The 27,331-nt window shown below is 34.2% G+C and overlaps 1 protein-coding gene across 1 annotated transcript in view; it reads left to right on the top strand.

Moving 5' to 3' along the window:
* The window catches only part of LOC126878675 (EH domain-containing protein 1-like), an 83,627-nt gene extending 58,012 nt beyond the window's left edge, over positions 1-25,615 (top strand). The window contains exon 2 of the mRNA XM_050641526.1: positions 16,143-25,615. Within this exon, the coding sequence (XP_050497483.1) occupies positions 16,143-16,342 (200 nt within the window). The 3' untranslated portion in view covers positions 16,343-25,615. The remainder of the gene's footprint in view (positions 1-16,142) is intronic.
* Positions 25,616-27,331: the final 1,716 nt, after the last annotated feature.

Genomic DNA, 27,331 nt, shown 5'->3' with positions numbered 1-27,331 from the left:
CCAATTTTCCGCAACAAGGACCATGCCTGCCGGCTTGATTTTTTGAAGTCAAGGTTTTCGACAGTCTTTATCCATTTTTGGCGTCTAGCTGTATCGATGTTGTGTAAAAGCTCATCGGCTATTTCTCGGTCACCACTTTCGAGAAACTTCGTGTATAAGTCTTCACAAGTTTCAGTCCATCCAGGCACATATTCTTTGCGATACCCCCTAGGGATGGTTTTCTTGGCAGTGCTTATTACTGCGCCCACAAACCTCTCATAATGTTTGCTGGTTGGGGGGACCCAGCTCAAGGTCCGGTCTAGTTGTTCAGAGAACTTCTTCCAGTTTGCTTTTCTAAGATTCCACCTGGGTCGAGGATATGATCTAATTATTGGAATTGATATTCCGATGGTGATAAGCACCGGACGATGTTGAGTATGTGGGAAGTCTGCAAGGACACTTCTCGCAGTTGTTAGTGGTCTGTCATCGGTATCTTTTGAGACAAAACATAGGTCTGGGTTATATTCTTTTCTCCATGCAGCTGATTTAAATGTTCCTCTGTCTTTGGCATCAAAAACTAGATATGTGTTTTGCTCTTCGGACCATTTTACTAGTGCCTCCCCATTTTCATCATTCGTGGTGTACTTCCACATTTCGTGGTGGCTGTTGAAGTCGCCGATGTATATAGTAGGATGTGGATGAGTCTTTAGCACTTCTGGGTTCCATGTAGTGGCTGGAGGTTTGTATATGTTAACTACGGTAATATCTCCGATCTTGGTGACTACTTCATGTATATTATTGTCATTGGAAGCAGAAAGTAGGAAACCATTTTCTATATTGCAGCGAATGTAGGTTGCGACGCCGTAATGTTTATCATAGGTGGCTCCCAGTAAATCGTAGCCAGGTATCTTTCCCCTTAAATCAAGCTGGACTTTGTCTTCAGTATGGGTCTCTTGTATGGCAACCAGGTCAATGTCGTTATCGTGTAGGATTTTTTGCAACACTTGGCATTTTGTCTGGCTTATGCCCTCGATGTTAAGGTGACAGACTCGGATACACGGTCCGAGATCTCTAGTCAGTTGGTTCTGAGAAGAACCTTTATTTGTTCCCATCGTATGTTTACGTATAGATAAGATTTCTGTTTGTGATCTGTGATGTTGGCAGGATATTGTTTTTGTTTTTCGTTCGTCTGCCGCCAAATTTTTTGCTAGTTCATTTAGCGTTACCCAGGGTGCACCACATGGAGGCGAACTAGCATTACACCCCTGCACCTATAAAATACCCTGTGAATGCAACAATTTCTATATGGGAGAAAGTGTTAGGATAAAGTGATAAACGATCATGAAACATACACCAAAAATAAAAACTTCAAAAAATCACAGATATGCAAACATGCCTGGGACAATAAGCACAAAGTCCAATGGAAAGATGCATCAATAATCATGAAAGAAACATATATGAAAATGAGAAATATCAAAGAAGCAGCTCTCATCCTACTTATAGACCTGGGAATTTAGCAAAAAATAAATCGATTTTAAATACAGCACCTAGAGACTTGCAACTTTTTGAATTATGGTCAGGATGACGTCAGGAAAAAAAGTCTAATACTGTACAAAAATGGGTAGAAATGCATAATGGCACTTGAGGTGCATAAAATGCATCCCAAAGTGTATAAACATGTCAAAATAACCATATTAAGGGCCAGATTTTATTGCTCAGGGATTTTTTGGGTCACTGAACACGAATACGACATTAGAACCGACCCCGGAGCACCTGGTGCCCAGGGTCACTGCAAGGGACGTCATATTCTGGAGTTTCCAGGGTTTTCGGCATTTAATTATCAGAACCGAACCTCAGAGCACCTGGTGACCAGGATGACTACTAAGGCACGTCATCTTCTGGAGTTTCGAGGGTTTCCGGCATTAAATTGATGCAAACAGATTACTCATGGGTTTTTGGGGTTTGCTGAACAGTAATACGCCATCAGAACCGATACCGGAGCACCTGGTGACTAAGATACGTCATCTTCTGGAGTTTCGACAGTTTTCGGTCCTAAATTAATGCAAACGGATTACTCGTAGGTTATTGGGTTTGCTGAACGTGAATATGGCATCAGATTCTACCGACGGATCACCTGGTGCCTAAGACACGTCATCTTCTGGAGTTTCGAGAGTTGTCAGTACTAAATTGATGCAAATGGGTTACTCATGGGTTTTTGGGGTTGCCAAATACGAATACACCATTAGACCTGACCCACGGAGCACCCTGTGCCTATGGAACGTCATCTTATATAATTTTATGAATACTCATGAATTTTTGGGGTTGCTGAACCCGAATATAAAATCAGATCTGGCCCTTGAAGTATTTTTCCTTTATTCCATGATCTAATATATATTTTGATATTCTAATTTGATAGATAGTGTTATTATTATTCGTTGACGTTATTATTTATCATCCTGGACACCAGATAATCCAGAGACCTTCATCGAAGTCATATTAGTATTCAGCAACCCCAAAATTCCACAGAAATCCGTTTGCATCAATTTAGTGCCGAAAACACTCGAAAATCCAGAAGATGACGTGCCTTAGTAGTGAGCCCGAGCACCATGTCACAGTATATAGAGGTTCCACAGTAAAATCACTCCTCTGTCGGCGCTTTGATCTCAAGAAGTAATAACGGCACGTACGCATACAAGGGTGCATCCCTCTCGTTGTAGCAGCTCCGCATAGTGGATACGTCGACGAACCCCGCTCGAAACTCACCCTCTTCGATCCAACCCGCTCCGATCGAAAATCGAAGACACATCTGGAGGGATTTCAAAGTGGAAAATTTGAGAAGTGTCAGTAGCGTACTCTAGTTAGTGCACAGTGAGCGTTTGACTTTTTGTTACATTTAGTGAATAGTGGAAATTTTCCACTGGAAAGCGTAGTTATAGAACTCTATTATTATTGTTATACAGATATTTCGTTATTTCTAGGTGAGTACATTATACAGTTAGCTATGACATTTAGATTTATTGATTGAAAATACTTCTTGTCTTAAATTAAATCTTGAAATGACAAGTAAACACATTAAACGCATTGTAAAATTTAATACAAAACGATTAAGAATTAGATTTCTAATAAAGAAAATCAAGAATTAATTATTACATTGTAATAAAGCAAAACCATTAAGTAATACTTATTATTTTTAATCGAAAAAGTCAATAATTATTAATGATTGTATTATCAATAATTCATTTTGAAAATAAAGAAAATTTCGAAAAGTGTATAGAACAGGGGCCGATAAATAATTTTAAAAGGGGTCCAGATATTGTTAAAAACTTTTGTCGCTTGATTCAAGTCAAGGTAAGAAATATTGTTCATTATGGCCTTTCAATTTTTAATCAAATTTTCTGGGTAATAAAGCAACATTCAATAATAAAAATACGCTAATTGACATTTCATAGACGTTGTTAAACACAGAAAATAAAACATGTAATAATAATAAAACTCGGCAATATTAATGAAAGTATATTTTTGTCTTTATAGAATAAAAATGGATGCGGCTGCTGGCACAAGTACGACAAAATCTCATCGACACAAACCACTGTCAAAACCTGAGAAACAAATCGTGTGGAAAGTGTATGATGGGCTTAAGAAAACATATCCTACAACGGAAGCTCTAGATCGCTGTTCGTTCTTAAAGCGCTGGTTTCCTCGAAAGCGGTGCCGACAAACTAAGAGCGTAACACTGCGATGAATGACGTCATAAAAACTGTACCATGCAAAATAATAGCGGTGGTTTCCAAGGATGCGTTGGAAGCCACCGCTTGCTGAGTTTGCACATTCCATTGCCGCAGTGAAGAACCTTGAATTTTTCACCGTAATCTGACGTAATTCATCGCAGTGCTACGGTCGTAGTTTGTCGGTGCCGCTTTCGAGGAAACCAGCGCTTAACAGGAGTGTCAGCCACCACAGTTGAAAGTGCGTGAATTAAAAAGCACAGAAACTTTAAGTGCGCCAAAACTCGCCAGCGTGGATGAAGATCTTTTCATTTAAGTGAATCGCAAATGAATATAATCCGGATTACTGTGCATACGTTCTTTTTAGAAAATAAGCTTCCAACTATCAAAAGTGTTCAGGTCAAGTTGCTGGAGAACGATATGATTCCTCAAATGGGCCGTGAAACGCAAAGAACAGTTTTGCATAAGTTAAATTTTCGTTACATGAAACGGTCTCGAAAATCAATGAATTTGCGATTCACTTAAATGAAAAGATCTTCGTCCACGCTGGCGAATTTTTGGCGCACTTAAAGTTTCTGTGCTTTTTAATTCACGCACTTTTAACTGTGGTGGCTGACACCCCTGTTAAGCGCTGGTTTCCTCGAAAGCGGCACCGACAAACTACGACCATAGCACTGCGATGAATTACGTCAGATTACGGTGAAAAATTCAAGGTTCTTCACTGCGGCAATGGAATGTGCAAACTCAGCAAGCGGTGGCTTCCAACGCATCCTTGGAAACCACCGCTATTATTTTGCATGGTACAGTTTTTATGACGTCATTCATCGCAGTGTTACGCTCTCAGTTTGTCGGCACCGCTTTCGAGGAAACCAGCGCTTTAAGAACGAACAGCGATCTAGAGCTTCGGTTGTAGGATGTGTTTTCTTAAGCCCATCATACACTTTCCACACGATTTGTTTCTCAGGTTTTGACAGTGGTTTGTGTCGATGAGATTTTGTCGTACTTGTGCCAGCAGCCGCATCCATTTTTATTCTATAAAGACAAAAATATACTTTCATTAATATTGCCGAGTTTTATTATTATTACATGTTTTATTTTCTGTGTTTAACAACGTCTATGAAATGTCAATTAGCGTATTTTTATTATTGAATGTTGCTTTATTACCCAGAAAATTTGATTAAAAATTGAAAGGCCATAATGAACAATATTTCTTACCTTAACTTGAATCAAGCGACAAATCAAGTTTTTAACACTATCTTGACCCATTTTAAAATTATTTATCGGCCCCTGTTCTATACACTTTTCGAAATTTTCTTTATTTTCAAAATGAATTATTGATAATACAATCATTAATAATTATTGACTTTTTCGATTAAAAATAATAAGTATTACTTAATGGTTTTGCTTTATTACAATGTAATAATTAATTCTTGATTTTTTTTTTATTAGAAATCTAATTATTAATCGTTTTGTATTAAATTTTACAATGCGTTTAATGTGTTTACTTGTCATTTCAAGATTTAATTTAAGACAAGAAGTATTTTCTATCAATAAATCTAAATGTCATAGCTAACTGTATAATGTACTCACCTAGAAATAACGAAATATCTGAATAACAATAATAATAGAGTTCTATAACTACGCTTTCCAGTGGAAAATTTCCACTATTCACTAAATGTAACAAAAAGTCAAACGCTCACTGTGCACTAACTAGAGTACGCTACTGACACTTCTCAAATTTTCCACTTTGAAATCCCTCCAGATGTGTCCAATTTTCGATCGGAGCGGGTTGGATCGAAGAGGGTGAGTTTCGAGCGGGGTTCGCCGACGTATCCACTATGCGGAGCTGCTACAACGAGCGGGATGCACCCTTGTATGCGTACGTGCCGTTATTACTTTTTGAGATCAAAGCGCCGACAGAGGAGTGATTTTACTGTGGAACCTCTATATACTGTGACATGGTGCTCGGGCTCACTACTAAGGCACGTCATCTTCTGGATTTTCGAGTGTTTTCGGCACTAAATTGATGCAAACGGATTTCTGTGGAATTTTGGGGTTGCTGAATACTAATATGACTTCGATGAAGGTCTCTGGATTATCTGGTGTCCAGGATAATAAATAATAACGTCAACGAATAATAATAACACTATCAAATTAGAATATCAAAATATATATTAGATCATGGAATAAAGGAAAAAGACTTGAGGGCCGGATCTGATTTTATATTCGGGTTCAGCAACCCCAAAAATTCATGAGTATTCATAAAATTATATAAGATGACGTTCCATAGGCACAGGGTGCTCCGTGGGTCAGGTCTAATGGTCTATTCGTATTTGACAACCCCAAAAACCCATGAGTAACCCATTTGCATCAATTTAGTACTGACAACTCTCGAAACTCCAGAAGATGACGTGTCTTAGGCACCAGGTGATCCGTCGGTAGAATCTGATGCCATATTCACGTTCAGCAAACCCAATAACCTACGAGTAATCCGTTTGCATTAATTTAGGACCGAAAACTGTCGAAATTCCAGAAGATGACGTATCTTAGTCACCAGGTGCTCCGGTATCGGTTCTGATGGCGTATTACTGTTCAGCAAACCCCAAAAACCCATGAGTAATCTGTTTGCATCAATTTAATGCCGGACACCCTCGAAACTCCAGAAGATGACGTGCCTTAGTAGTCATCCTGGTCACCAGGTGCTCTGAGGTTCGGTTCTGATAATTAAATGCCGAAAACCCTGGAAACTCCAGAATATGACGTCCCTTGCAGTGACCCTGGGCACCAGGTGCTCCGGGGTCGGTTCTAATGTCGTATTCGTGTTCAGTGACCCAAAAAATCCCTGAGCAATAAAATCTGGCCCTTAATATGGTTATTTTGACATGTTTATACACTTTGGGATGCATTTTATGCACCTCAAGTGCCATTATGCATTTCTACCCATTTTTGTACAGTATTAGACTTTTTTTCCTGACGTCATCCTGACCATAATTCAAAAAGTTGCAAGTCTCTAGGTGCTGTATTTAAAATCGATTTATTTTTTGCTAAATTCCCAGGTCTATAAGTAGGATGAGAGCTGCTTCTTTGATATTTCTCTTTTTCACGTATGTTTCTTTCATGATTATTGATGCATCTTTCCATTGGACTCTGTGCTTATTGTCCCAGGCATGTTTGCATATATGTGATTTTTCGAAGTTTTTATTTTTGGTGTATGTTGCATGATCGTTTATCACTTTATCCTAACACTTTCTCCCATATAGAAATTGTTGCATTCACAGGGTATTTTATAGGTGCAGTTCTTTAATCTCCCTTGTGTGTTGTTAGGTTTGGTTTTTGGACAGGTTAAATCTCTTTTTAAATTTTCTGATAAGCCCTTTACATGTGGTATGGTTGCCATCTTTGAATCCCTTCTTGTGAGTGTTTATGGATTGCTTGTGGTGTTTTGTTGTTTAGAACCATGTTTTATATCATCATCATCATCATTCAACCCGGATCTATCCACTGTTGGATATAGGTCTCCCTCAGTCTTGTCCATGTATTCCTGTTTTGTGTTGTTTGCATCGAATTTTTGTCGATCCGTTTTATGTCATCAGACCATCTTGTTGGCGGACGACCTCTACTCCGACATGATTCTTGTCTTGGTCTCCAGTGTATTATTCGCTGTGTCCATCTGTTATCCGACATTCTAGCTACGTGCCCCGCCCAGTTCCACTTTACGGTCATAATTATTTCTATGGCATCTGTTGCTCCTGTTCTCCGTCTTATTTCCTTGTTCGTAATCCGATCCCTACGAGAAATGCCTAACATCCAGCGTTCGATGGCTCTTTGTGTAACACAAATTTTATTTCTTATTTTCTTGGTTAATGTTAAGAGTTTCTGCACCATATGTAAGTACTGGCAACACGCACTGATTAAAGAATTTTCTTTTAAGACACATAGGCAGTTCTGACTTGAGGACATAGCTCAGCTTGCCGAATGCCACCCAAGTGAGTCCTATGCGGCGGCTTAGTTCGCACGTTTGATTATCTCTTCCTATGCGTATCTCATGCCCCAAGTACTTATAAGAGGTGGATTCTTCGATATGCATGCCATTTATTGAAATATTTTCGCTTAACACAAGATTTGTCATGATTTGTGTTTTGTGGGGTTGATTTTTAATCCAACTTGTAAGAAGGCTACGTATAGTTTCTCCAGTTGCGATACTGCATCATCGATGCTGTCATCAAAAAGAACAATATCGTCAACGAACCTCAAATGACAAAGCATTTCTCCGTTGACATTAGTTCCTTTTTCACTCAGATTTGCGTTCTTAAACATATGCTCCAATAAGGTTGTAAACAATTTTGGCGAAATTGTGTCTCCCTGTCGCACTTCCCGTTTTATTTTAAATACGTTGGTCTTTTATCTACCAGTTTCACGCTTGCTCTTGCATTTTGATAGAATGTTTTATATAGTCTTATACATATATTTTTTTTGTTTTTGTTCTTAAACCATTTAGTATTATCTATTGAGATGTGATAAAAAGTTCGATCCGTTATTCGTAGGATTTGTATTTACTAATAAATGTAATTGATTCTTGTGTTCATTAAATACAATATTATAAACCATATTATCACGTAGCAAAGACCTTCTAAATCGTAGACAATTATTGTGTATTTGTCGTATACAAAAGTCAGTTAATAAAAACGATTATTATCTATTGCCGGAAATCATGTACCTCACTCAACATTTCTGTTTCTATTGTGGCATTATCTTGTGGCTAGACAATCAGAAACCGATCGTGCACCAATCGGTTGACGGACATTTATACAGGGTGTACAAAAAGGCAGATCATAAATTAAATCACATATTCTGGGATCAAAAATAGTTCGATTGAACGTAACTTACCTTAGTACAAATATGCACATAAAAAGATATAGCCCTTTGAAGTTACAAAATGAAAATCGATTTTTTCCAATATATCAAAAACTAGTGAAATTTGTACACCCCATAAAAATTTTATGGTGGTTTTGTTCCCTTAAACCCAACCCAAACTTTTGTGTACGTTCTAATTAAATTATTATTGCGGAACCATTAGTTAAACACAATGTTTGTAAAACTTTTTTGCCTCTTAGTACTTTTTCGATAAACCAGTTTTTATCGAGATATTTTGAACATTTCTAAAATCCAGACATTCTTGAAAGAAAAGACATAGTTCGATTGAACTATGACTAACACTATGATTGACATTCTTGAAAGAAAAGACATAGTTCGATTGAACCTAACTTATAGACCAGGGCGCATCTGTAAAAATATTAGTAGATTTGGACGTTGAGAGGTGACTCAAATTTTTTTGCAGAAATTGCTTGAAAATAACTCAAATAATAATATTTGAGTTATCCTCCCTCTCAAAAAGGTCCGGAACATTGTTTAGATAATCAAAATGTCAAAAAATTAAGGAAAAATTTTTTTCTTCGTTTTTTGATTATAACTTTAAAAGTATTCATTTCCGAGAAAAGTTGTACTAACATAAAAGTTGCGTAATTAAATTTCCTACAATATAGAATTTGTTAAAACTTTAAAAAATAGTCACCCTTGTTGCAAAATAGCAAAAATTACGAAAAAACCATACAAAAACAAGTATTCGCATTTTACGTTTTTCAACCATTTATGCTACACTCAGGACCTTCATATTTCACCCACAAAAACTTTATGATACAGTAAAACAATACTGCAAATCTCATTAAGATCGGTTCAATAGGCTTTGCAAAATAAATTTTGCAATCCAGCTTTCGCAAAAAAAATTCATTTTTTCAAAATGTTACAGGACTGAAAATAAAGCAGATAGCAAGTTGAATTTTTTTTTGCTTATAGAAGTGTACTGTACCTTTTATTTGCATTTTGCAAAACTAAAATCAATTAACTACCACGGCGTCAGAAATTTTTTAAATAAACATTAATTATTGGTGCTACGCGCAGGACAGCGGATAGTTTGCTCTGATTGGGCATTCCAATGACCTTTGATAATGAATGATACATTTTAATTTTTATTACATTTCGATATAAATAAATAAATTTGTTTATTGCAAAATAAAAACACATACTCTATCCTTTGAAATAACACTTCTTTTAGCAAAAACTTTCTTTGTTCATATATTTTAACTTAGAGAATAAAAGTTTATTATTTTTAAACATATGCAACTGTTTAGACAATATGTCACAAACAATAATAAAATAAGTTTGATTTTTGTGGAATTAAAATATTAAAATACAACAAAATATAGAGTAAGAAAATAATATATTAGATAAAGATTGGAAGAAATTTTGGTGGAAATCAACTTGTGTGAATCGAACACCGCTGTCCTGCGTGTAGCACCAAAAATTAATGTTTATTTAAAAAATTTTCTGACGCCGTGGTAATTAATCGATTTTAATTTTGTAAATTGCAAATGAAAGGTACAATACATTTCTATAAGCAAAAAAAATCAAGTTGCTATCTACTTTATTTTCAGTCCTGTAACATTTTAAAAAAATTAATTTTTTTTGTGAAAGCCGGATTGCAAAAGTTATTTTGCAAAATCTATTAAACCGATATTTACAGTGTTGTTTTACTATATCATAAAGTTTTTCTGGGTAAAATATGAAGGTCCTACATGTAGCATAAATGTTTGAAAAACGTAAAATGCAAATACTTGTTTTTGTATGGTTTTTGTCGCAATTATTGCTATTTTGCAACAAGAGTGACTATTTTTTAAATTTAAAACAAATTCTGTATGGTAGGAAATTTAATTTCACAACTTTTATGTCAGTACAACTTTTCTCAGAAATGAAAAGTTTTAAAGTTATAATCAAAAAACCAATAAAAAAATCGAATTTTTCCTTCATATTTTGACATTTTGATTATTTAAACAATGTTCCGGACCATTTTGAGTGGGAGGATAACTCAAATATTATTATTTAAGTTATTTTCAAGCAATTTCTGCAAAAAAATTTGAGTCACCTCTCAACGTCCATCTCAAAACAGATGCGCCCTGGACTATTACCTTAGTACAAATATGCACATAAAAAAGATACAGCCCTTTGAAGTTACAAAATTTTGCGGAATTTGAGAGAGTGGTTTGGCTGCACCACTAATGAACTTTTTAGGTCAGCTGTAAACAAGGTCAGCGTAGCCTTGATGATTTTCAATCTCCGATAGGAGTGGCGTAAGAAGAAGAAGAAAATCCAGCACATATTTTTAAATGGCTAAGTAAGATTTTGGAGACCTGGTAATAATATGAAAATGTATTTATAATTTACATTTTAAGTAGGTTTTGAAATATATTAAAAAAGAAGCCACATCTCAATAAAAACTGGTGTATTGAAAAAATTATAAGAGGAAAAAAGCTTTAAAACCGTTTTGTTTAACTAATGGTACCACAATAATAATTTAATTGGAACGTACACAAACATTTGGGGGGTTTAAGGGAACAAAACCCCCATAAAATTTGTATGTAAACATATTCAAAAAGAAGCAGCATCTCGATAAAAACTGGTTTATCGAAAAAATATTAAGAGGCAAAAAAGTTTTAAAAACATTATGTTTAACTAATGGTTCCGCAATAATAATTTATATTATAATAAATATAATAAACGAAATAGCTTCAGAACAACAATAATAATTTAATTAGAACGTACATAAAAGTTTGGGAGGGTTTAACGGAACAAAACCACCATAAAATGTTGCACATGTATGGGGTGCACAAATTTCACTTTTATAGGATTCACACTATATTTGAATATGAGTGGAACTCGGCGGTGCACGTAGCTAGAATGTCGGATAACAGATGGACCCAGCGAATAATACACTGGAGACCAAGACAAGAAGCATATCGGAGTAGAGGTCGTCCGCCAACATGATGATCTGATGACATAAAATGGATTTACAAAAATTCGATACAAACAGCACAAAACAGGAATACATGGAGAAGACTGAGGGAGACTTATATCCAGCAATGGATAGATCCGGGTTGAATGATGATGATGATGATATAAAACATGGTTCTAAACAACAAAACACCACAAGCAATCCATAAACACTCACAAGAAGGGATTCAAAGATGGCAACCATACCACATGTAAAGGGCTTATCAGAAAAATTAACAAAGATAGGAAATAAGCACAATGTCAAAAGAAAATTCAAATACACTGAGATTTAACCTGCCAAAAAACCAAACCTAACAACACGCAAGGGAAATTAAAGAACTGCACCTATAAAATACCCTGTGAATGCAACAATTTCTATATGGGAGAAAGTGTTAGGATAAACGATCATGAAACATAGACCAAAAACAGAAACTTAGAAAAATCACAGATATGCAAACATGCCTGGAACAATGAGCACAGAGTCCAATGGAAAGATGCATCAATAATCATGAAAGAAACATACATGAAAAAGAGAAATATTAAAAAAGCAGCTCTCATCCTACTTATAGACCTGGGCATTTAGCAAAAAATAAATCGATTTTTAAATACAGCACCTAGAGACTTGCAACTTTTTGAATTATGGTCAGGATCACGTCAGGAAAAAAGTCTAATACTGTACAGGGTTATTCACTCTATTTTGACCCCCCTGTAAACTGCTTTATTTACAGAATTAGAAAAAAAATGTTAAATACAAAAGTTATTCGATTTTTAAATTACGATTTTTTGACATAATATATATCGTACTAGTGACGTCCTCCATTTGGGCGTGATGACGTAATCGACTATTTTTTTAAATGGGAATAGGGGTTGAGTGCTAGCTCATTTGAAAGGTTATTCAATTCCCTAGTTAGTAATATAAGCATTAAGTTGATTAATTATACGGGGTGTCAAAAAAAATTGTTTTTAATTAAATTAATTGACACAAAAAGAAGAATGTATTTAATTTATTTAATTCAAAATACATTCTACTGCTGTCACAAAACAGAAATAAATGTTTATTGAACAAATAAACATAACTTTTCACTTAAATTCAATGTTCAATCTGCCACCTATCTGCCTCTTGGCAGATTGAACATTGAATTTAAGCCAAAATCAATGTTTATTTGTGCAATAAACTTTTATTTCTGTTTTCTAACAGCAGTAAAATGTATTTTAAATTAAATTAATTACATACATTCTTCTTTTTGTGTCAGTTAATTTAATTAAAAAAAAAATTTTGGACACCCTGTATAATTAATTATACATGTTACTGTTTATACTACTGAATAGGGAATTGAATAACCTTTCAAATGAGCTAGCACTCGACCCCTATTCCCATTTAAAAAAAATAGTCGATTACGTCATCACGCCCAAATGGATGACGTCACTAGTATGATATATATGTCAAAAAATTATAATTTAAAAATTGAATAACTTTTGTATTTAACATTTTTTTTTCTAATTCTGTAAATAAAGCAGTTTACAGGGGGGTCAAAATATAGTGAATAACCCTGTACAAAAATGGGTGGAAATGCATAATGGCACTTTAAAGTGCATAAATGCATCCCAAAGTGTATAAACATGTCAAAATAACCATATTAAGGGCCAGATTTTGTTGCTCAGGGATTTTTTGTGTCACTGAACACGAATACGACATTAGAACCGACCCCCGGAGCACCTGGTCCCCAGGGTCACTGCAAGGGACGTCATATTCTGGAGTTTCCATGGTTTTCGGCATTTAATTTATGCTCGGGGGGTTTTGGGGTCGCTAAAAACGAATATGCCATCAGAACCGAACCCCAGAGCACCTGGTGCCCAGGATGACTACTAAGGCACGTCATCTTCTGGAGTTTCGAGGGTTTCCGGCATTAAATTGATGCAAACAGATTACTCATTGGTTTTTGGGTTATGCTGAATGCACTTTAGTGTTGATCAGCACTCATGAACATTCCAAAACTTCTTTAGCCAGAAGTTTTGAACTAAAGAAGTTTTTAACTCCGTGTGGTCCAGGAAATTTCCAGTTATGAAGGAAGCTCTTTGAAAGTATTAGAGACTTTTTCAGTGCTGAAGAGTTCGTAAGGAATATTATTGTAATGTTCACAGTCGATCGTCGTGTCTTCAATCCATCCAGCATTGGTGTTATGAATAGCTGGCGTCGAACGTTGATTTCCCCAAAACTAATGACTTGCTTCTTGGGTTGGGTATGGTTTATTTTCATTGTGTTATTGTTTTATTATTATTTATCCAGAGTTAGCCATACGGCTCACACTCCCTCTAAGGGGAAAATTGACTCATCCCAGATACCTACGGTATCAAAAGGATTGAGCTCTGGTGGGACTCTTTCCGTGTTATCGAGCCCTAGGTGACTTGGAATGCAGGTGTATCTCCCAAAAATTTTCGTACACTTCTGGCCGTCGCGAGTAGTACAGCTTTCTGCATGGTCTTATAAAGATGTTCATTCAGACCCAGCTTTTTTATGCTTTCGAGGAGGGTCTTCGGAATGACTCCAGTAGTAGACATGATAATCGGTATCGTCTGGGTACTTTGCATTCTCCATTGCCTTCGTATTTGAATTTCCAGATCTCTGTACTTGGCGATCTTTTCAGTAAATTTACTACGGAGATTATTGTTGTTAGGTATCGCCACATCAATTAGTGTTGTTTGTTTTGTTAATTTATTAACTAGTACGAGATCTGGTCTATTATGTGCCACTGTTTGGTCTGTGAGCACAGTGCGGTCCCAGTATAGCTTGTAGTTGCCATCCTCAAGCATACTCTCAGGGACGTATTGATAATACGGGAGATGATCCGTTTGGAGAAGTCCCAGCTTGATAGCTATCTCCTGATGAAGGATTTTTCCCACTGCGTCATGCCGTTCCTTGTATTCAGTTGCAGCAAATGCCTGGCAGCCCCCTGTAATATGTTGGATGGTTTCTTGGGCTTGACATCCATATCGGCATCTGTCGTTTTGAACCTGAGGGTCTTTGACGATATATTTCAGGTAATTTCTGGTCGGTATAACCTGATCCTGAATGGCCAGTATTGATCCCTCCGTTTCAGGGAACATCTTTCCTGATGTCAACCAATAGTTCGACGCTGTATTGTGACATAGTCTTGGCTGACCTCATTGGGATGTCGCCCGTGTAGAGGTTTACCCATCCAGGTACGCAGTTTTTCGTCTTTAGTGAGGTGGTTTATGCGCATTTCTGCTTCCCTCAGTTTAATCGGTGTTGTGTCATCTACTGCGCAGATAGCGCGATGTAGAGTAGATGTCTCAGCCTGCATCTGAAAATAAGTTCTTAAGTTAGCAATTTGTTTGTCTAATTGCTCACCTATATCCATAAGTCCTCTTCCTCCTAAATTCCGTGGTAATGTCGTTCTTTCCACTGCACTTTTGGGATGGTGTTTTTGTGCCTTTGTGAGGTGCGTTCGTACTTTTCGCTGAAGATTTTCTATGTCCGTTTTTGTCCACTTAACAATGCCAAATGAGTAGCTAACCGCGGAACATGCGTAGGTGTTTAGTGCCTTAAACAAATTTCTACTGTTAAGGTGTGAGCGAAGCAGCTGTTTTACCCTTCGTATAAACTCTGTAGTTATCTCTGTTTTCATTTGTTTATGGTCAATTTTCCGCGCTTGCTTTACTCCAAGATATTTATACATATCGTTTTCACCCATGGCCTCGATGTTCTGGCCATTTTGCATATCGAATCCTCCGGGCTGTACTTTTCCTCTGACTAAATTTAAAATACGGCACTTGTCTAGTCCGAAGTGCATACTAATATCATTAGAAAAAGTTTCTACATATTTTAGCATCTCATCGAGTTGGTTGCGAGTGGAAGCCATTAATTTCAAATCATCCATGTACAATAAATGATTAAGCTTCGCCACCACATTGTTGTTATTTTTGATGCTAAAACCTGCGTCTGTGGAGTTTAATAGCTGAGATAGTGGGTTCATAGCTAGACAGAACCACAGAGGACTCAACGAATCTCCTTGAAACAGGCCCCGGCTGATTGCGATATTTTCAGTTTCGATGTTAATTTCACCAGGTATTTGAAGGTGAATTCTAGTTTTCCACTCTGTCATTATATGCTCTAAAAAGGTCACTATATTATCATCGACTTTATATATTCTCAATATATCTATAAGCCATTCATGCGGCACTGAATCAAAGGCCTTCTTGTAATCAATGAAGGCAGTAAAAAGATTCCTCTTTTTGGAATACGCCTGGTTAGAAATGACTGAGTCGATGATGAGTTGTTCTTTGCAACCCATGGAACCCTTAGCGCATCCTTTCTGTTGAGGCTCTATGATATTGTTCAGAGCACAGTGTTGGTAGATACGCCGGGCTACACAGGATGTGACCAATTTATACAAAGTTATTATTATTATTATTATTATTATTATTATCCATATTTACCCAGATCGCTCCCATTCCCTCTAAGTGAAAAATTATTATTATTATTTGCCAAAACGTCTGTGAATGCTTCGTTGACTTTGTTTTTTTATTTTTCAGCTGCCAAATCAGAGATGGTGAAATCCAAACTACCAAACTCAGTACTGAGTAAAGTATGGAAACTCGCAGACGTAGACAAAGACGGCATGTTGGACGACGAAGAATTTGCTTTAGCAATGCACTTGATCAATATAAAAATCGACGGTAATGATATACCTTCAGTATTGCCCACACATTTAATTCCACCTTCAAAGCGTTAATATTTATATTCTTTCGTTATTTATAGTCCACAAGTGCTATTCATTTCAAAGTTTTGTGCCTATATCATGTATGTACAAACATTGATTTTACTGCCTTTTGTCTTTTTGCAATTTTTTTATAAAATATCGAATATTCCACAAAACATTGTTGTTCATGCTGGGCTGTATATTAGCCAAATCTAGAGCTATTTGGTAATATGTTATACACATACACGACAGTGTGCTTGCATATTACATATTTTAATCAATAATCGTCTCCTACTGATATGAGTGATGTAAGCTGCCTGTGTAATTCCACTTTTTTTTATCTTATCTTTTACGTTTACAGTAGAACCGTTTATACAATCTCTAAAATCATGTACATTTCATTCTAATTTTGATAAAACTTTCAGTTTACATTTGAATTTAAACCAAAAGACCAATAATTTCATTTGTATCTTTCTATCTCTCAGTTCGGCGTAGAATTTTGGCTAGTGAATATGTTATTCGAATGTAGATGAAGGGAATCAACCTCAGCATCACCTTTATCCCTTTTTTGGGTTCATAACCGCTGGGTGTTTAGAACTACAATCTTAAGGTACTAATACACTTTAGAAGACCAAAAATAATCATTTTTTTCAAGAATTTTTTTTCTCGGTACCTTTATTAGAAATGAACATAAAACTTTTTACATATTAATATCTAACTCTTAGAGAGTACAAAAAATATATCTTTTTTCATTTATGCACGTACACTAATATTGTAGAGGGCGCAAAAGTCGAAGCCTCGAAAAATGATGGCGGACAGTTAATCTCAGGTTTGGAATATCTGAAACAAAAATATCGTACTTCATTTGAAAAAGGAAGGTTTTTAACATGACAATTTACCACAGTTTGACCAAAAAATAAAAAATAGATATTTTTTAACCATAAAAAACTGAAGAAAAACGGGCGATTTTTTTACAAAATTTTTTCAAATTTCCGTAAAATCTTTTTTTTTGGAATTTTTTACTAACGGTGGTAAATTGTCACGTAAGAAACCTTCCTTTTTTAAATGCCCTACGATTTTTTTGTTTCAGAGATCGCAATCCTGAGATTAACTGTCCGCCATCGGAACTACTTTTTTTCGAAGCCTCGTCTTTGGCGCCCTCTACAATATTAGTGTACGTGCATACATGAAAAAAGATATATCTTTTGTATTCTCTAAAGGTAGAATTCCGCACCAAGCGACCGAGACAGGAGACCGCGACAGGCGACAGATAGGTCGCGATAAACGATAGTTGGTCGCTCTTCTCGGTCGCGGGCTGCAGAACTACCCTGATATAATTGCATTGAGAGCTGTCGTGCGGAGACCTCGCCGATCTGTCGCCTGTCGCGGTCTCCTGTCTCGGTCGCTTGGTGCGGAATTCTACCTTAAGAGTTAGATATTAATATGTAAAAGGTTTTATGTTCATTTCTAATAAAGGTTCTGAGAAAAAAACTCTTGAAAAGAATGCTTATTTTTGGTCTTCTAAAGTGTTCTAGTACCTTAAGCGTTTTCTTCTAATTTATTTATGTGCTCATTGCTCAGACTTCCGCAATTCCTAACAAATTTATTTTTCTTCTCCCTTTATTGCACCATTTAGATAATATCTATTAAACAGGGTCGCGGACATACAGCATACTTGTGGCAGGCCTCTATGCATTTCTGTTAGTTCCTTTTTAATGCCATTCTTGTGTTTGCATAGAATTTAAGGTAAAAGTTGGCACATAAATTTAGCAACTTAGAGAACAACAGTGTTTTGTGTGTTACACAAACAGCAGTAAATCTGCGGTTTATGATCAAATATATTGAGATCCAGTGACAAAAATTTGAAGTTTTACATACTTATGTGAATTATACGTAGCTTTATACCGTCTATTTTTATTTCATTCAAGATTTGAGATGTGCAATTGATGTTTTAATTTGTCCAAATTTCAAAGTGTAAGTCAACATATTTACACATAGAACAATAATTGTTAAACAAAAGTTTTTGTGGATGTACTGAATGTTTTCCTAGTTTTAATTTTAAGCCACAAATCAACTGTTTTTGGGTTATAGAAAATTCAATTTTCTAGAACATTGTAAGAATGATAAATTTTGAATAATCCTGTAACTTATATAGTTTTTAATTCATTTTCATTGCTATCAGCAATGATAAAATACTGTACGAGGATTAATTATAATTTATTACTTGATTTGTAAACATCCAACAGTTTCTATATGCTGCTTCTGCAGTAAATAGTTTAGTATTTATTGGAGAACTGTATGAATTTCTTTTACACACGTTAGCTTTACACGAAATATTAGTAAAATTGTAATAATTAACCCTGTAACTAAAATGCATTCGTAATTTCATTTAATTTAGGTCCCAGCTCTTCACACATTCTGATCAAGAGATCGCTTCAGTATTTTTTCTTCCTAGTGTAAATCAAGTACTAACGTTATTTTTAACAATAAATTAGATTGGTTAAATTTCAACAATTAGAATAAGTTCACAAAGTTAAATCTATGCTGTATGTGCCACTCAGAAGTAACGAGTAACGTAACATGTTTAAAACACAAAGTTGTCTTTATTGCCCTTAATAAATAAGTTTTTTTTACAATGTAGTGAGAACTTTATACAGTTAATTTGGAATTTTGCTTAAGATTATTCAATCTACTATTCTATAAATCACTGAATATGAAATACCATTTCTTATTTTAAAGAGTTTTTAAGGGGTGCTATATAAATTATGATCCCCATGCTGGTCTTGTGAGTCATTGTTTCAGAACACCAGTCCAAAAAGAAATGTTAATATATCTTTAACATCATGAACCTACATATGTTCCAAATGCCTATTGGAAAATAGATGTCCATACATTTGGAATAACTTTTGGGTGGTTTTTCAATGTTAAAATACTATTCTTCTTAAAGTCTTTAGTACGATCCCGAGACAGTATAAATGTAACAAGGTTCTGAAGCTACTTTCTTGTGGCACGTTTAATTTACATATTGTGTTTACGTATATGGGATTAAGCTACAATTTTTGATTGTAATATATTGATTGATTGTAAACATAATATTTAAAGTATAAATGTAGTTTTAATAAATATAAAACTATACTCCCTGCTCATATTATTAAACTCACTTAGTAAATTGTGGTTTTCTTTGTTTTATAATTAATTGTAATTAGAACTGTTAGGTGTATATAAGAGGATCACCTAAATGATAGTATTAACTTTTTTCGGTATATTTATATACATAATTTTACTACAATACTAATATTTTGTTAAGCCAACCTTGGCTTTAAGAAAAGTGCAACCACTCTCCCAGGTATATTTATGCATCTTGCTATTTCTTTTAAATGGTCATTACGGTTTCATTGAAAAATGATTCTAGCAACTGAACCTTGTTTGTTACTATTTTCTCGGCAAATTTCCTTTTTAGGCACTCCCAGACATTTTTGGGCTTCATGTCTGGTGAATTGCCGAGGCATGCTAATAGAGAAATTTTTTGTCCTATCAAAAAACTTTTATCGTTTTTAGCCATATGGCAAGGTTCTCCATCCTGAACTTGCGACCATTATCGAACTGTTCGTTTATTTGTGCAACCAATATTGTCTGCAAGACTCTTTTATACTGGTCCTTCCGCGTGGTTCCTTCTACCACCTGTGAGTGTCCCATTCTTGTGACTCATTACAAACCAGATCATTATTGTTTTTATTACACGTCCCTTCTCATATTTTATTTAAATGGGCTCATATTTTATTTCTTTAAACACCATGCTTCTTCCAATGTACATATTCCTTTTATCTCGATGGGTATCTATTTCGTGTTTACAACCAAATTTTTTAAAATTCGTTGCCCTTTGGGGTGACTGAAAACTTTCTTCCACACCGACCCTTCCGAACCGATGTAACAGGATATTTCTCTTTAAGGTTTTGACTCACTTTTGAGTTGATGATTGAGATACACCACATTTTCTAGCTTTGACGATATGTAGTAGTTTCTATTAGAGCATTAATAGAAGAGATTTGCTAAACAGAAAGATTTTTACATTTACCATATGAAAAAGTCCAGTCAGAGATTAAATGTCCTCTTTTTATGATTAGAAATTAACCAAATTCAAAACATAACATTACTATATAGTCTTATCAACACTCACCACTGAAAATTTTACAGAATTCGAACATTAATCACTAATTAAAGTAAAAGACTAGTTGGGAAAAGTCGGATTACTGCACACTTCTTAGTACATTCTATTGCCATCTGTCAAGTTTTGACAATTCAATTAAAAAGTGTCACCCTTTGTAACTTGATTGTGTACCATGATTATTCACTAATTATTATGCAACCCATTCAGCAGCTCTGTATCACTATGAAGATACTTTCAAGGCGCTTGAAATTAAAAGAAACTGAAATTGCTAGGATGCGTCTAATAATTTGAGCAGTGACTGTATAATTATGTTATTTTTGGTATTAGTGAAATACTGTTCCAATGTTTTGAGTAAATTCTTACTCAAAATTCCGCACTGTGCAAAAGAAATAAGTTTAATTAATTTATTTATTGTAGTCTGTTTTCATATTATGGCTTCCTTTAGCCGGTTCAGCGAAGATTTATTAACTTATAGTACTTTATATTTTATTGTATAAGCCTTCACTCAATAAGTCTCTGAGCTAACTAATAAAATAATAACTTTTTACTGAAACACACTGATTTCTACGTTTCTCTACGGAATTTTAATAGAACGGTATGTCTTTGCTGCTCAGTTTTCTCAGTAAAATCCTCATTTCTGGAGGCTGCCAGTAACCTCTTTATTTATTTGTTTTCTGACATGTTCTTTCTTCGAGCGAGCGCATCAATAACGAAAATTATGATTCTTCGGTAATTTTTTAAGGTAATAGATACATCACGCATCCCTAAATACACAAGTTAAAATCATACAACTGTTGAGTCTTTAGTCGTTTTGAACATCTTGAATCTACTGTTATCCACTCAGCTGATTGCCGATATGACTACGAAGTGAAATGTTTGATCCATGTTTCATCCCTTGGCACAAAAAGGTAAAGAACATATGCTTATTGTGCCAAAACAGTTGAAAATATCGCTCTGAATTGATGACACGTTGTTTTGATAGACTGTAAGCAAGCATAACATCGACTTTGAATGATGATAAACTTATTAATACATATTTTCCATCGCGAAATGTTTCTGTAAAGTCTATATTTAGACCAGGGTGCATTTGTAAAAATATTAGTACATTTGGATGTTGAGAGGTGACTCATATTTTTTTGCAGAAATTGCTTGAAAATAACTCATATAATAATATTTGAGTTATCTTCCCACTCAAAAAGGTCCGGAACATTGTTTAAATCATCAAAACGTCAAAAAATGAAGGAAATATTCGATTTTTTTCTTCGCTTTTTGATTATAACTTATCAGTTACACCAACATAAAAGTTGCGTAATTAAATTTTCTACAATATAGGATTAGTTAAAAATTTTAAAAATTGTCACCCTTGTTGCAAAATAGCAATAATTGCGAAAACCATAAAAAACAAGTATTCGCATTTTATGTTTTTCAATCATTTATGCTACACTTAGGACCTTCGTATTTCACCCAGAAAAACTTTATGATCTAGTTAAACAATACTGTAAATTTAATTATGATCGGTTTAATAGGTTTTGTAAAGTAAATTTTGCAATCCAGCTTTCGCAAAAAAAAATTATTTTTTCAAAATATTGCAGGTCTGAAAATAAAGCAGACATCAAGTTAGTTTTTTTATACATATAGAAGAATACCGTACCTTTTATTTGCAGTCTGCAAAATTAAAATTAGTTAACTACCACGACGTCAGGATTTTTTTAAATAAACATTAATTTTTGGTTCTACGCACAGGACAGCGGATACGTTTGCTCTGATTGGGTATTCCAGTGCCCTTTGATAATGATTGATAAATTTTAATTTTTAGTACATTTCGATATTAATAAATAAATTTGTTTATTGCAAAATAAAAACACATAGTCTGGCCTTTGAAGTAACACATTTTTAACAAAAACTTTCTTTGTTCATATATTTTAACTTAGAGAATAAAAGTTATTATTTTTAAACATATGCAATTGTTTAAATAATATTTCACAAACAATAATCATATTAGTTTGATTTTTGTGGAATTAAAATATTAAAATACAACAAAATATAGAGTAAGAAAATAATATATTAGATAAAGATTGAAAGAAATTTTTGGTGGAAATCAACTTGTGTGAATCGAACACCGCTGTCTTGCGAAAAATTAATGTTTATTTAAAAAAATTACTGACGCCGTGGTAGTTAACCGATTTTAATTTTGCAAATTGAAAATGAAAGGTGCAGTATTCTTCTATATGTAAAAAAATTTTCAATTTGCTATCTGCTTTATTTTTAGTCCTGCAACATTTTGAAAAAATGAATTTTTTTGCGAAATCTGATTGCAAAATCTATTAAACCGATCTTAATGAAATTTACAGTATTGTTTTATTATATCATAAAGTTTTTCTGGGTAAAATATGAAGGTCCTAATTCTAGCATAAATAGTTGAAAAACGTAAAATGCGAATACTTACTTGTTTTTTTATGGTTATTTCGTAATTATTGCTATTTTGCAACAAGGGTGACAATTTTTAAAATTTTTAACTAATCCTATATTGTAGAAAATTTAATTACGCAACTTTTATGTTGGTGTAACTTTTCTCGAAAATGCATATTTTTAAAGTTATAATCATTCTTTCATTTTTTGACATTTTGATTATTTAAACCATGTTCCGCACATTTTTGAGTGGGAGGATAACTCAATTATTATTATATCAGTTAATTTCAAGCAATTTCGGCAAAACAATATGAGTTACTTCTCAACGTCCATCTCAAAACAGATGCGCCCTGGACTAATTATCTTTTGATATCTTCACCGCTTCTGTTTCTTCAATTTACAATCGGGTAAATCGATTTTGTGAGCTTCCAGAATATTTTCCGCGAGAACTGCCGAATTTAGAAGACCAGAGTATTCGGGAAACCTTAACCTTAAAAGTCGAAAACAATGTTCTATCAACACGCGAAAGTGAAAAAAGAAAACATAAACCACTGTAACTTGTAAACTACTGCTCCGATTTATTAGCTCAAATTTTGGTAGGTATCATTTGAGGGATAAGACCTTTTAAAAACATGAATTTGTGATCGTGGCGTCATCTATATGTTAGTCCAGAAACTTATTGATTGGTTTGGTACATGTGTAGAATGCAGTTAAATTTATTTGCATGGGTGCGTTTAAATCTCGCAACAAGTAATGTTTTTCTCGCATATTGTGATATATTTTGTTAAAATTAATATATAAATGTAACCATGTAGGACTTTTACTAAATTACTTAAACAATATATATACAGGGTATAGAATTAGTCCGAATAAAATTGAGGGATATACTTCAAATATAGCAACAGAAATCCACAGGCAAGTGGCCCAAGAGGTGAGAATAAAAGAGGCTGGTGTTGAAAGACAAATGGTCATACACTGAAGAAATATAAAGGAACATAAAATATAGAGTCTGAAATAAATAATGCGGAATAAAATAATCCAATAAACAATCCGAAGTACCTTATCAGATAAGAAGCTTTGTATAGTGATTGTTTATCTTCAATGAAACTATATGTCAAAATCCTGAAGAACCCTCTACAAAACGTCCAGTACTTGGTATATGTGTGATTATTGGGGTATTCAGTGAAACGAATTTGGGTTTAGAGGAGTTTATATCACTAAATTGACAACTCATTACTTTATTCTTTTCTACATGGTTGTATTGGTTAATATTTCTGTTCAGTTTATTTAAGGAAAACTTTTATTGCCACTACATAAATGTGGAGCATACCGCAAAATGAACTGATATCAAATTCTAAACAGATTGTACACATTTTTTTATATCGCCTATAAATAGATAACTTGCTTATTATAAAATGCATCAATGCGATCAATAATACCGTTAGGTTTTTTACTACATAACTATTTTTTCAAATTTATGTGTAGGTCATAACAAATTTTGGTCCATGAGTGTATCTACTCTAGTCTGTGATGTTATTTGAGAAATATACTTGTAAAGATTCTGTAAGGTGCTAAAATTAATATGACGAGATATTTTCAGTAGTCTTATGAGCAAGAACATTTCAAATGCTTCAACTATCTTTATTCAAAATATTTCCAGAAAAGATTTTCGATTTACTTTCTGGTGAACGTCAATCTTGCTATTTCTATTCTACTTCCCATTTATCTTTGTATCCAGTTAATCTAATAATAACGAATACCACTATTATTTTCGTTTTATTGGTATTTTGAGTTTGGAATCCAAAATATCTCCGTATTTAAAATCATACACAAAATTTGGTACCTACTGTTTTCTGGATCTGTTTTTTCCTAGTATGTACAGATTACTAGTTTATAGATATTCCAATGGCGTTATTTTTAAGTACTTACTTTACCATTGGGTGCTACCGCTTTTGTAGAACTCTGGTCTCCTGCACTATCTCCTCCAATCCACAAAATCCAATACGTAAAATACATATACATCTTACATGGCAAGACACAAGTTCTTCCCAAGTTCTGAATGTAGGTACCATCGCTCTCTTGGTGCTCTGTAGAATCTTCTTAGGATCTCCCTTTTCAAATTGCATAAAGTCATTTCATCATCGGCTGGTCGATGTTACCGATAAGTGGTTGATAATGTAGTATAAACACTTTCGTGTTCGACTCAACCCGACCACCGTTGGGATCGAAGCTCAACAAAAATCAGGGTCTACGCAGGCGCGTCCTAGCTAGACAAGCACATACTTATTTCTTTGCTAGGCTCGCAGAACAAAAGTAGACCTTTCATCCAGAAAGCTGAAGCTGCAATAAATAAATTCAACAAAATAATAATTTAAACATTTTCCAAATATTCATCATAGATATGAAGTAGATAATTTTGATATCGGTCCAAATATTTAATAAATATAAACAATGTGATAATTAAAAGTTTGTACTCTGTACATTTGTATTATAAATATATAACAGTAGATAAGTATGACTTTCTTATTTTTTGGTATATTTTGTTTAACTGCCGAATGAATTAAAGTTTTTAAATCATTAGAAAGGTCATATATTTTTGTATATTATTGAGACGACTTGACACGACTGTTGCTAGTTAGCACTTGTAGGAGTTTGTTAACAATATTTCGTACCATTTCATTATTTAGTATGTACATTATTTAATTAAAGAAATACATTATGTTATATTTTCTGTTTATTTCATTTCAATAAATATATATAGCATTTTCCTTTATATAAAAGTTTAAAATGATACTTATTTTTGGACATATACCTCCCTGAAACGTTCCTTTCCTTTTATTATTGTGTGTGGCTGTAAAAATATTGCTTTAAGGTGAAGTTGGTTAACTGGAACATAGAGGTAACTGGGCCTTATACCTCTAATTTCATAATCCAACGGTTTACACTTCCCGACCAATGTAACATGATAGCCATCATCCCAAAGCTTCCGTTGCATCTAGTTCTTTAACTCATGCTATGAGTACCGTTACTAAAATTTTCATGTTAAAGTATTTTTTGTAGAACCATAACAACGTTGTGTACTGATAGTAAAAAAAATTCATGAAGTGCAATAATACATATTTTAAGATGAAAATCGGGCTGGTACAAGAAGAAGCATCTATATTGTAATTTATTTGAATATTTTGAAGTTTTATAAACGAAAAAAAGTTTAAATGCATAGGTTCCAGTTGCCCCGATAAAATTTTATATACATTAAGCGTCAAAATTAACGCACCACCTTAAAAGTGGGGCATTTTTGATGTGTCGTATTTCCTAAACCTGTTGTCCGATTTGAGTATTTTTTTAAATATGTTATAGCTTTATTATTCAAGAATATCGATGTAATAATATCGTTACTAAACTGGTAAGTGTCATTGTATACCGGGTGTAACAATGATAGTGTGTTTTTTCCTCAAAGTTCGGAACACCGCGTGGAATATTTCAGCGCATATAAAATATTGAAATTAAAACTCAACTGTAGCCTTAGGCTTTCTTAATGTTTTATTTTTTGATTAATTCGCTTATATTGGATAATAAAAAAGTTAGGTACTTTAACAACTAGCAACGTTCTTCATCAATACATGGTGTTTCTAAATAAGTGCGACAAACTTTAACGGGTAATTGTGCATGAAAAATAATGACCGTTTTCTTTATAAACATATGTCCGCAAATGCTTCGTTTACGAGATACGGGATGTTGAATTTTTTCTTACAAACTGACGATTTATTTATTGCTCTAAAACCGGTTCAGATATTCAAATGAAATATGGTAGGTTTTAAGAGGTAGTTATTGCGCATTTTTTAACTTACAACTAAGAATTTTATATTCACCATTGGCGTGCATACGGGTAGTATGACCCGTATGCACGCCAATGGTAAGTATAAAATTCTTAGTTGTATGTCAAAAAATGCGCAATAACTACCTCTTAAAACCTTCTAAATTTCATGTGCATACCTCAACCGGCTTTAGAGCAATAAATAAATACTGAGTTTGTAAGAAAAAATTCAAAATCCCGTATCTCGAAAACGAAGCATTTGCGGACATATGTTTATAAAGCAAACGGTAATTATTTTTTCATGCAGAATTATCCAAGTTTGTCGCACTTATTTAGAAACACCCTGTATTGATGAAGAACGTTGCTAGTTGTTAAAGTACCTAACTTTTTTATTATCCAACATCAGCGAATGAATCAAAAAGCAAAATGTTAAGAAAGCCTCTAGGCTACAGGTTTTAATTTCAATATTTTATATACGCTGGAATATTCCACAGGGTATTCCGAACTTTGAGGAAAAAATACACTAACATTGTTATACCCGGTATACAATGACACTTACCTCTTTAGCAACAATATTATTACAACGATATTCTTGAATAATAAAGCTGTAACATATTAAAAAATTACTCAA

The sequence above is a fragment of the Diabrotica virgifera genome, chromosome 10, assembly GCF_917563875.1.
Source record: "Diabrotica virgifera virgifera chromosome 10, PGI_DIABVI_V3a".
NCBI classification, from domain to species: domain Eukaryota; kingdom Metazoa; phylum Arthropoda; class Insecta; order Coleoptera; family Chrysomelidae; genus Diabrotica; species Diabrotica virgifera.
This window is presented reverse-complemented; position numbering and strand designations above follow the sequence as displayed.